The sequence below is a fragment of the Mytilus californianus genome, unplaced genomic scaffold (assembly GCF_021869535.1).
Source record: "Mytilus californianus isolate M0D057914Y unplaced genomic scaffold, xbMytCali1.0.p SCAF_7, whole genome shotgun sequence".
Taxonomy (NCBI): domain Eukaryota; kingdom Metazoa; phylum Mollusca; class Bivalvia; order Mytilida; family Mytilidae; genus Mytilus; species Mytilus californianus.
This window is the reverse complement of record NW_026262723.1, coordinates 96,750,245-96,763,251: the sequence shown is the minus strand read 5'-3', so window position 1 is coordinate 96,763,251 and position 13,007 is coordinate 96,750,245. Positions and strand designations below refer to the sequence as shown.

Here is a 13,007-nt window from a genome sequence, read left to right as displayed (position 1 = left end):
GTTTGAGCCATAACCCCCCCCCCCCCCAAGCCAATCCTAACCATCCCTTTGTGGTATGGAAACTTGTGGTCTAATTTCAGAGAGATCCATACACCTTTCCACAAGTTATTGTCTGGAAACTAGAAAAATGCTTATTTGGGCCCCTTTTTGGAACCTTATTCATAAACTGTTAGGACCATAACCCCCAAAATCAATCCCAACCTTCCTTTTGTGGTTATAAACCTTGTGTTTAAATTTCATAGATTTCTATTTACATATACTAAAGTTATTGTTCAGAAACCAAATGTCTTCGGACGACGACGTGATACCAATATATGACTGCAAAATTGTTTGCGGTCGTATAAAAATGAGTAATTTCCCTTTGTACAGAAATGGGATAATTCATCAAAAATTTAATTCTTGGGAAAGAGCTATAACTCAACCAGGAGAAAAGCTAAAATCGTGAAAATTGAACTTGACCTTCAATTAGTCACAGAAAACAACATATCTAAATTTGAAAAAATTTTGTCAAAGCGTTTTCATGTTAATGAACGGACACTGTTTGGCAGCCGCCTGCCCGCCCGCCTGCCTGCCCACCCAGCCGCCGTATATCCCCAAATCATTCGAAAAATCCGGTTAAAAACTGCCAAATTTCCTTAAAATTACCAATTTAGTGGCAGCAACCCCACAATGAGTTGTTAGATTTATCTGAAAATTTCAGGACTGATAGAACTTGACCTAATGAACATTTTTACCCCATGTCAGATTTGTTCTTAATGCTTTAGTTTTTGAGATATAAAAAGTTTACACCATCAGGATGACGACAGACGCCAAGTGATGGCAAAAGCTCACCTTTCCTTGGTGAGCTTAGAATAGTGTCACCAAACTTGTTTTCTTGCTACAAGTAAAAAATGAAAATTTCACTATCATTCCAGTATAAAATTTTTACTATTAGAGTTATCTCCCCTTAAATATCTTAGTTGAAAAATTTATTTTTAAAAACACAAATATTTGTTATTTGTTTAAACATTTTATATAATGCAATAAATCACTTATTTTTCTTTATACAAATAAACAGTTCGAAAATCTGTCTCAAAATATGCAGATTTAGTAATAGTAAAAGCTCAATGATAAGTTAATATTGATATTAAAAGACCTCCGAACAAAAAGGGATGTTGAGATCCCCGAGCCCGAAGGGCGAGGGGATTTGAACAGCCCTTTTTGTGAGGAGGTCTTTTAATGTCAATATTAACTTGATCATTGATCTTTTACTGACTTACAAACCGTCAAAAACATTAGAAAAGTACACTAAAAACACTTGCAGACACCTTATTCCCCTGAATTGGTCGAGTCTAAATATATTCAACACAAATGATAGTTTAACAGTACTCAGACTGATATGGACAAATAACAGTTACCTAATTGCATTCAAAACGGACCGATTAAATGGCATTACATCATTTAATTATTTATTTATTATATTTTTTTAGCATTAAGATAGGACCATGTTTCACAACTTCTAATCGAACAGACCTAGATGCATAAGGTCCTTCACAATATTCAGGTAAATGTTATTTTTGGTTTTGATTCTAAATTTTCCTACACTACGTTTCATGCAAATGCAAGATAATTAGTGTTGTCTGTTCAGTCCAATTAATTAATAAATCGTATTTTTAGGTTTGATTTTGCGGTATGGGCTTTGTTCATTGTTGAAGGACGTACGGTGACCTATAGTTGTTAATTTCTGTGACATTTGGTCTTTTGTGGAGTGTTGTCTCAGTAGCAATCATACCTAGCTCGATCAAAACGTGAATAGATGGAATATTTTCGCAAGGTTGATAATCATTCTTAAATTGAAATACAATATATTATGTGAAAACAAACACTTTTATTTTAATCGTCCGTCATTCCCTTTTCACATCTAAATGTAGTATAAACAAACAACTTGAAAACAGCCTTTAACCTTTCTAAGTTTTATAATCGCCTGACAAAACCTTATATCATAAATCGCAATCAAATCGTAGATAAGAACCATAGTAAAAACATTAAAAAAGTATAGGTGTTTAGTTATGTAGTAAATTGCAAAACCATAAAAAAAAGTTTGCACTATCATTGAGTAATTCAAATGGAAATTTTACATAATAACATTTTACAAGATCTTGTCTTCGTGTACTATGTACATAGAATAAAATATGGAGTTGGTTGATTGTTGTTTGCTTTACCTCCAGTGGCAAATATTTCATGCATGTTCATGACGAGAACACATGAATTTTAAATACAATAGGTAGATCTTGCAATAGGATGTAGACATTGAGGTAGGACGTGAAAATTGGAATATCATTGAAAACTGAGGATATATTGAATAAAGACAGAAATAAGCCTTGCAACAGCTGGCCACATCCGAACCCCTTAAATAATTGGTGCAAAAATAGTGAATTTGCAGAGAGGGTTGATCCATGAAATCTATTCAGAAGTCGGCCATCCATATTTACGTGTAGTTTCTAAAATAATTTAACATTTCTAATTTCGGTTTGGTACTTTTATCACCACTTTAGTAACTATGAAATTTTTGTGAAACTGTATTTTATTTATCTCTGTACATTAGTTTTTGGTATGATATTCTATACTATCGCTCTCCTTATTTGTTTCGTGTGTGTGTTCTCCTCGAGATCGGGAGGTCGTGGTTCGAATCTCGACCGGGTCCTACAAAGACGTAAACAATGGTACACGTATTTGCTGTTTCAACGCTAAACTAGCAGTATTTGAAAGTAAGAGCACAGACTTGTCGGTTCGGAGCCAGAAATGTTTCCGGGTAGGGTGACTATTCTTCCTGCGAAATGATATCTTCATGTGAACTTACGCGTAAAAAACTGGCTCAGCGTGTCGATCTAGTACAAAGCAGGGTTAATACTCATATTATATTTACATGTAATTGTCCTGAATATTCATTTATTATTCCATATTGATAGAATTTTAGTAGGGTTTTCTATATGAGTTGGATTTTGAATAAAAAAGCATATTCACCTGCTGAAAAAGTGTATTCACCGCGGAAAGGGCCGCGTGCTTGACTCTTAGTATTTTGATTTTTCTGTGTCGTTGGGTAGCTGCCACATTAATGTATACCTTTATCTCATTTTATTCAAATCCAACGGCTTGACTTGGGTATAGAAATATTGACATCTCTGGATCTCTCCAGTCCGACAGTATACCCTTGCTAAAGGGGTGTGTCAGTTTGGATGTTCGGCTGGTTTTATAACAACTATTATACCAGATATAAAAAAAAACTTGAAACAGCAAATTTTGCCACTTAGACCCCGTTCACACTAGGACATTTAGATCGATTTAAACTAGATCGGTTCACTTTAGTGACTGCCGTCGTTGTACGCTTATGATTGATTGCCACTCAATGCAGATTTTTTTTCTGTTCTTCTCCCCTCCTCCAAGTATGGTTGGATAAGATATAATATAACCCCTAATGTGGACTACGTTATTTTATGTTCAAAAAGATTAAATGCAAAGAGAAAAATAAGGAAAGAAATGCTGAAATTAACGCTTGAAAATTAAATTTATAAATAGTGGTAAACTGCCTGAGATAACTATCAACTGAAGACTAATGATTGTGTACCACTTAATGGTGCTGATTAATAAATTGCTCCCTTGATGTCCAGTGGCAAATATGTCATGCATATTTACGACAAGATGTAAAGTGGATCAAACTTAAGCAAATCATAACAATTTTAGAGCATCACTTTAATAAGATGGAGCGTTGACTAGAGGTAAAATGTATGCCGTAATAGAATAAAGTTGAACCAAGATCAAAATCGTAAGTTAAGTTATGAGCCCCTCCCACCTTTTTTTCTCCGGTAGACAAATGCCAAAAAACGAAACGATATGAATTCACAATCAATAACGGCCACTGTAAGAAATTGAGATATGGACTTATTTTGAAAATAAATTCCTTTTGCAGCCTGCATTTCCCGGTTTCGGACATTTTGTATTTCCACTCAAATACTGTTTGATTATTGACCGGAGATATTAAATCAACCAAAAGCACTTTATTTCTCCGAAATTGTACATAATGGTATTTCATTTTTTTACCCTATCCTATGTTGGACCCCCCGATTTTAAGAGGGCGTGTCTTATTAGTCATGCCTGATTGACTTTTAGTAAAAAAAACCTGCAACTTAAAGACCTACACCGGGTTAATAAGTTCGAGGTACAATAAGTAAACAAAAGAGATCTTTTGTGTAGTGAGATCGTCCCAGGTATCTTAGATAATTATTTTCCTTTGAATAACAATGAAAAATGCACGAACAGGTTTGTAAGGCTAAGAACTAGACCGATTGTGTACTGGTATTGTACAATCCAAGATGGCAGTATACAGTGAATCTACCTTAAATCCTGAACAATAAAATAGTACAACGTAGGTACTTAAAACAAAAGTGAAAGTCACAATATAGATGATTTGATCCAGCGCATAAATCAATATGTTTGCTAAGTGAGATTTTTTTTGTACTTGGGACTCTAATTTGCTGTCTATGTACTGTCATTAGTTTTCTAATGGTATTGCTGGTTTGTCCAATATAATTTTCTTGACCACCACTGCAAGTTATGATACATTAAAGGTCTTCCAATGCATATGTAAAACTGTTCTTGATTTTAAAAATATGTCTGGATTTAAAAACTAATTCTGTTCCTTCGAATAAGTATATAACAAGATTCACAATTCGGTTGTCCACATTTTTGTACCTTTGGTTGACTATTTTCAGTAAGTAAAGAGTAATTTTAACAAGATATCTGTTCTCTTTATTAATTATATATATTTCTGCATGTTATTTACTATAATATTCATCAAGTGAAATAATATAAAAAAATTATAATCAGTTGAAAACTAAGAACAAAGAAAAAGAAACAACATTTTCAATTGACAATGTAAACAGTTTGTAAATTCAAAAATTACAGTTTTTGCCAGCTATGAGTCCTCTCATATACCTTTTACTAAGGAACCATTCAATATTTTTTATTTTTCTTTGTTCTTAATCATGAAATTACCACAAATAAATCAATTGTGAAATTTTTCAACACTACAGAATATTACAAGTTGATTCTTTTGTAAGTAGCAATACCATGATTTGTTTAAATAGGACAGTGGTCAATGTAAACATGAACCATTGTCATTGTATTTCCTTATATTTTACATTCAAATACAATGTACTGAACTTTCTTCACAAGCTAAATTTGTGACACAAAGAGATGAAACACGATGAAACTTGTCATTGGACTTTTTCATTATCATTTAATTTGGCACTGGTATTAAAAAATAAAGTAAAACAAGGAAGTATATGTATAAAAAAAACATGAATAAAAATCACAAGTTAATAATTATGCAAGTTTAGTCATTAATTAATAAATAATGAAATGCAAAACTTTGAACACAACAATAATTGGCAAGAATACTGATTTTGATTGTTAAGTTTATGATTTATTCAACTGATTGTTTCAAATTGCCACTGTAATGTTTCAGTTTGTAAATGTTAAGTTATTAATCTTTTCACAATTGTATAAGCCTCACTCTCATTCACAAAAAAAACTTTTTATTAACATAAATTTATTGTGCGTTTGCTATTTATAATCTACAGCTTCAATCAACTATCCCTGTATATTAATATAGAATACATGTACTTAGGGAAATTATTATTTGAAAGTAAGATACATTGAGACATTTATACAGTTACGATTACTGGGGTCCATTTTAACAAGAGACATATCAAAACACCTTTGTGAGTATTCTCACATACCTCACACCCCTACATTGTCACTGTGCAAACAAAATCTCACCAGATTCCCAAGTTTAAAGACTCATAACTCCTAAAAAGGTCAAATGATAGAAATTTCTTGTGGATATGCACATTTACATATAATGTCCTTATTATATACAAAGTTTCATAAATTCCATTATGTGGTTTCAGAGGAGTTGCGATAAAAAATGTTTGCAGTTGTATATTTAGGCTAAAATTCTTAGTTCAAAGGGCATACCTCCTAGAAAAAATGTTAAATCATAATTTCCTGTCCATATGCACATCTACCTAGTATGTCCTAATTAACTACAAAGTTTCATGAAATTCTTTGTTGCAAGTGATAAGAACAAGACTGACGGACGGACAGGTCAAAATTATTATACCCTTATGGAACTTTTTCCCTGGGGTATAATACATGGAAGGCTTTATCAACTTTTAATATATTTCATAGCTGCACTAAAGCTTTCTACCTACTACTATCATGAAGTGTCCAATCGTCAAACTATTTTTCACTATGGTAATTAGGAGACACTATCATGTAGTAGTAGATAGAATGATTTCCAATGAAGAAGATTGTGAGGCTCAAACAGGACAAACATAACAGTTGTGAATGATTGTTTCATAAGGGAGAATCTTAAACACAGATTCTTTCAGTTTGATTGTAGGATCTAATGAGGTTTATTTCTGGAAGTGCTATTACTTTATTATGTTTTATAATTTTTATAATATTTATTGCATCACTATGGCAAGATTAATAATATCTACTGGCATATATTTTTCACATGGATAAAAATCTATAAAAATATATTGAAATACTTATATGTGTGTGTTCCAGAACAGTACCTTTGACTTGAGTTTACTTATATAAATAAGAAGATGTGGTATGATTGTCAATATACACATATATAACAAAAACTCTTTAAAATAAACCAGAACTTTCCACTGGTCATGCCAGTCTCTTCATCAGAACTTTATTGTTTGCAAGCAGAATGTTTTTGATTTTATTTATAACTGAGCTCAATTTTTGTAAAGCAAAAAGAAATATAAATGCATATCTATATTATGAATCTTGCCTTTCATCTGATTTGAAAATAAGTAAGCTACTGTCAAGTCACCTCTTTAGGATAGAATTTATTTTACTTTTTAACTTTCTCTACTTACAATGCTAACTTGGTGATGACTTATGTATTAGTTGCTTAATATATTTGACCAATTGATCAGTATGGTTGAATGTTACAAACTAAAATTGGATTAAAAATAATAACTGATTGCTTAAGATGGTAATACTCACAGTAAAGTCACAATTATTACAGCTTTTACCCCTTATCTCAAAATTTAAAGGGCTTTCATTTCCCTGCCGGACACTATCTAACCAATTTTGGTAAAAATCTGATTTATGGCTTAAAAAATAATGTCTGAAAACCTTAAATGAAGGGGCTGTATGGATGGTATTCACTTTATCATAAGCCAAGCTAAACATTTTTAGCTAAACAGGATACTAAAGCAGGAGAGATCCACTTACTTCGCTTCACTAATTCAAGGACCAGACTTTTTCTTATTTGTTACCTAGGCTGGAATCAATTATAATCTAATTTGGCTGTCTTCCTTAAAATTTATTACTTCTTGTACATGTATATATGTTAATGAGTCTTCCTTAAAATTGATTACTTCTTGTACATGTATATATGGTAATGAGTCTTCCTTAAAATTGAATATATATATTGTATATTTGTTAATGATTAACTATAATGATCACTGCATTACTTTGTTACTTTGTTATATTTGAATATTAGTTTGTTTGTACTATTCACAAACCTCTTTATGGTCTTTGGGAAATAAAAATTTGAAACTTGAAATCTTATATACAACACATGTAAAAATCAATGATCCATAATTATATGCTATACGATGTAATATCTATACATGCTCTGTTCATTTGTTTATGTAAAAAATGAAAACTAGGATGTTTAATTTCTAAAATAATGTCACAATAAATCATTTCTTTTTTTCCCAACTAACTAGCCAATAACTAACAAAAATTTCAAAATTTATGTTAGTTTCATGATAACTAAACCATAACACTTATTAAGGGTCACAACTCTGTCATCACACAGAAACACATCTTGGTTTGGTACTAGCAACAATCTGTCATGTGTTCTCAAATGTAAGATCTTTATCTTAATTTCTTCATTCTTCTCAACTGGATGTATGTACCACACATGGCGATCACTGACATGGACACAAGCGCAACAATATTTTGCCAAAAATCCCAGCTTGTTTTGTAAGGAATGTTCTGATCAACTAGATAGTCATTACCAGTTACTGAGCTGCAAACAGAAATGTAATCTTAAGAATGGATAACATAAACAAGTAACAAATCTTATAGAGAATAATACACTAATTAAAAAAAATCTGGCAGACATGGCAATTCTAACTTCCATTAACAGTTAATGGACAAAGATAAAATTAATATTTAAAAGTCAATGACTTTTTTGTAAATGTTGAATTGATGTATATCAATCAGCAATTCAATTAATTTATGACATACCAAAAGATTTTTTTGCAAAAATGTGAATGTAAAATAGTCCTATCTCCTATGATGGGGTATAAAAAATTATCCAGAATGCTTCATTCTAAAAATGCAAATAACCAAGGTATGAAGATATTTCAAAATATTGCAGAAATTCAGAATTAAATGTTGAATGTATGTATTTTGATAAAACCAAAGTGTTTTTGTGTTTTAAGTGTTATATAGCCATGAAATTTAAGTAAATTCAGTAAAATGACAAAATTATACAAAATATTGATAATTTGACTTACACATGCTTAGAAATAATATAGAGCACAACTGTCTCCCAAAAAGATATTTAAACCATAAGTGTATTTTGCATTTATCTATTCACCAGTGTCATCAAGGTTAAGCTAATATTCATTTTTTCTAAAAAGTTGTTCTTTTGATACTAAAAATTTTTTATTGGCAATTTTTTTGTTGTTGTGAATTTGTGGGCCAAAAAGCTCCACTTTCTATATGTATCTGTCCATAGTAAGGAGTCTGTAATTCAGTAGTTGTAGTTTGTTGCTGTTTATCATATTTGTTTTTCATTTATTGTCTTGTATATAATTAACTTTATTAAGGCTGTTAGTTTTCTATGTTTTATATTTGTCCTTTCAGGGTCTTTTATATAGCTTGTTATGCCGTATGGATTTTGCTCATTGTTAAAGACCATAAGGTGACCAATAGTTGCTTACTTCTACATCATTTGGTCTCTGGTGGAGAGTTGTCACATTGGCATCATACCAAATCTTCTGATTTTTATATTCAAATTGTACATTGTCCTTTCATATAGAAATTTATTTGTTAGCTTTCAGAAAAGAAAAAAAAATATGAAGAAGCATGTTTGTAATTTTTTTTTATAAATTATTCTGAGCTGTTATATTTTAAGTAAAGGCATGACTAGCTTAGTCAAGTCACTAAAAGTTTTGTCTCTGAATACAATATATGGCTTGATGAAAATCTTTCAGACTGAAGCATCTTATCATGTTTTTTTCTTTACTATTGATGGTTACACATATAAATGTTCTTTATTTTGTATCTTACCATGTAGCTGTACCATTTGAAAAGGTCATGTCTTTCAGCTCATTTATATCCAATGCCTATAATACATGAACATTTATTAGATATGCCGATACAACATGTATGTCTCACAGCTCAAAGTTAAAATTCTCTTACCTAAATAAATCAAACAAGTCTAAAGTCAAGTTCTCATTCACTAACAGATTCATTCTCTATCAATATACTAGTTCCAATAATGGGTGGAGGGCCGTCATTTCAAACTTTACATATAAAATTTTTCACCATTTTTTATGTAGCCAAAGTGTGAAACAGGCAGGAGTTTTAAATGATTTTAGGAATCATGTTATAAACAATCGTTATAAAATAAGATGTGGTATGATAACCTATGGCAGAACTATCAAACAGAGTTCAAATAAACTGGATTTCAGCAACTCATCAGTTCCATTTTTCAATTTTTAATGATTGTATTCCGGTACATAGAATCCTTCATATGTATAATTCATGACTTTGGAATTTTCTCATTTCACAATTTTTCAGCAAAATGGTCAAAATTTGAGACATCTGATGAGGCATAGTAATACATAACAAAAGTGACAGATGGATAGACGAGATGATTGCAATATACTATCCGCTCTGTATTTGGAGATTAATAATTTTCATTATATTTTAAATCAATAGTGGTTTACTACTAAATCTGTTTACTTTCGTGAAGTATACTCAATAGATATCTTTTGATGTAATCCTATAGAATGTATACAATATGCAAATCCAGATAGCAATGACAATAGATGACTTTCAAATTCATGCACTTTCCCATAAATTTCCTATGTCACAATACTTATGCTATTACGTCACAGTTAGAACAGATTGCTCAATGATGTTGTTTCCCTGATTGACCTTGGATCAACCGGTGTAAATCATTCATAAAACACAACTGGAGATTGGTGTATAGGGTAAGGATGCCTATAATTGCTTACATCCACTTCCTTTGAACTTTGGTGGATAGTTGTCTCATTGGCAATCATACCGCATCTCCTTATTTTTATTTGGATGATAGCTTGAACCAATTCCTTGTAAGTTAACATGATCCTATATCTTACGCTATTGGACTAAGATGTCAACTTAAACTATATCTAGTTTAACATGGAAAGTCTTTTAAACATAACTACTTTACTCAGTTGCTCCTGTACTCATTGATGTAAACTTACATTGAAAGATATGTAACCTTATGTCACTTTGAAAATGGTCAATTAAATAGAAAAGAAAGGATATGGGTATCCATCCATGACACAAAATAAGTATATGCACAGCAATAAAACACAAAAAGCAAAGGAACAGCGCTTTTATTACTGTTTTTCATCTCAAAGTCACAGTGAGGTTTTCAATATGGAGTAATAAAATTTTCACCTCACTGCAAGTTTAAGACAGCCCCTAGCACAGGTTTGAGTGAAATTCTATGCAAATTAACGATCACGAATGAAGCATGAAAAGACCATCAAACATATGCCTTATTCAGCCTAGATGTTGTTCCATCTGACACATAAAATACTACATAAACAATACTTACATTTAAACCATATCTAAATAAGCTTGCCCATTTCAGCCATTGTAACCATGATGGAACAGAGGATACATTTACCAGTAAACCACTAAATACCTGAGGTGGAAACAGATATTAAGTAATTAGTATGTGTAAACCCCTAAAAACTCATCTGTAAACATCTCAAAGCAAGCAAAAAGAAGAGGTGCATTAATCATTTTGTGTGAATCACTCAAAAATCAAGCAAATGAAATCAAGATGATGTGTAAACCATACAAAACTCTATTATTTCAAGAAAAAAACATATAGTTTGCTGTAATTCTGAGAAATAAATGAAGAAGAAACAAATCATAAACTGTTATCACAGAGATATGTCTCGCCTTTTTGTAATTTTGATAATGCAAATGTTGAAATTAAAATAGCAATACTTTAACATGTAAGTTATGCAAATATTCAAAGTCAATGAACCATGACTGAGGTACATGGCTAAACTATCTCCATGTAAATGAGATGCGTCAATGCTAATACAACTGTATACCAAATATAATTGACTTATTATAAGTTGTTCCCTTTAAACGAACCTAAACACAAACATTAACTTGTAAACTATGTAAAAGTTTCAAAGTCAATGAACCATGAAGAGGGGGTGAAGCTATATAATCTCTATTGAAACAATACTTACAAATGCCAATCAATTTGCATACCAAATATCATTGACTTAACATTAGCAGTTCATCTTAAACTGATTTTATCACAAACTAATACATGTAAACTAAGCAAATGTTTCAAAGTCAATAGGCCATGACTGAGGGGATGGGGCCAAATATTCTCCATTGAAATGAGATGTGCTAATGCTTATACAACTGAATACCAATTAACATTGGCCTACCACTAATGGTTCCCCTTGAACTGACCTAATCACAAACTAATACATGTTAACTAAGCAATATTTTCAAAGTCAATAGACCATGACTAAGGGGGCTGAGCCAAATAATCCCATGGAAATGAGATATGCCAATGCTTATACAACTGCATACCAAATATCATTGACCTACCACTAGTGGTTCCCCATAAATTGACCTAATCACAAACTAATACATGTAAACTATGAAAAGTTTCAAAGTCAATAGACCTTGACTGAGGGGGCGGGGCCAAATTATCTACATGGTAATGAGATGTGCCAATGCTTATACAACTGCATACCAAATATCATTGACCTACCACTAGTGGTTCACCATGAACTAGACCTAATCACAAACTAATACATTGTTGACGCCGCCACCAACGCCGGAAACAGCATACCTATGTCTCGCTTTTTGACTCCGTCAAGGCGAGACAAAAACCAGTGTGAGTAAGTTTTTAATTTCATATCTAATAAGGTAAAATGTTTAAGCATGAAATATGAAGCAAATAAGATTTCTACATATTTCACAGCACCTGATATCACCCCCGTTTTTGGTGGGGTTCGTGTTGGTCAGTTTTAGTTTTTTATGTTTTGTTTTATTTACTGTTGTTTGTCTTTTAGTCTTTTTTTCGTTTTTCGTCATGGCTTTGTCAGTTTGTTTTCAACTTATGAGTTTGAACGTACCTTTGGTATCTTCCGCCTCTCTTAAATGAAGAGGATAAAAATACATTGTATTGTGAAAGAAAATGTTTATTGGTCTAATATCATAGCAATGTGTCAAATATTAATACTTTGTATTTGGAACATTTATTAGCTTCTGATGATAGTTTCTGAGAGATTATGAAGCTGTCAAAGAACAGCTGCGACACCATTAAGTCCCAAAAGTGGCATCCATCTTAAGAGCAAGTTATCCTTCTTGACAATCAAATTTAACACTGACAACAAAAAATATATAAGTGAAATCTTACCATCATAAAAACATATGTGAGAGCAATACACAAGTTAGCAACAGCAAATATTGAAACAGTGGCACTGAAGAAGAAAGCAATTCCTGATGCAGACATGGCTACCAAAAACAATGACAGGACATACAGGAAAAATTTGTCTACAGCTACTTGAAAACCTGCAAAAAAGGGTAGAAAATATAAACTATTTGAAAATGTTTAACAGTAAATTCAAGCAGTTTTGTGATTTTGTTTATTATCACAGAAA

At 31.7% G+C, this 13,007-nt stretch overlaps 1 protein-coding gene across 2 annotated transcripts in view; it reads right to left on the bottom strand.

Moving 5' to 3' along the window:
* Positions 1-4,762: 4,762 nt before the first annotated feature.
* The window catches only part of LOC127708850 (broad substrate specificity ATP-binding cassette transporter ABCG2-like), a 38,035-nt gene continuing 29,790 nt past the window's right edge, over positions 4,763-13,007 (bottom strand). For both annotated transcript variants that reach the window (XM_052214008.1, XM_052214009.1), the window contains 4 exons: positions 12,764-12,918; positions 10,919-11,008; positions 9,376-9,431; positions 4,763-8,104 (listed from right to left, as the gene is read on the bottom strand). In XM_052214008.1, coding sequence (XP_052069968.1) covers positions 7,951-8,104; positions 9,376-9,431; positions 10,919-11,008; positions 12,764-12,918 — 455 coding nt within the window. In that variant the 3' untranslated portion in view covers positions 4,763-7,950. The remainder of the gene's footprint in view (positions 8,105-9,375; positions 9,432-10,918; positions 11,009-12,763; positions 12,919-13,007) is intronic.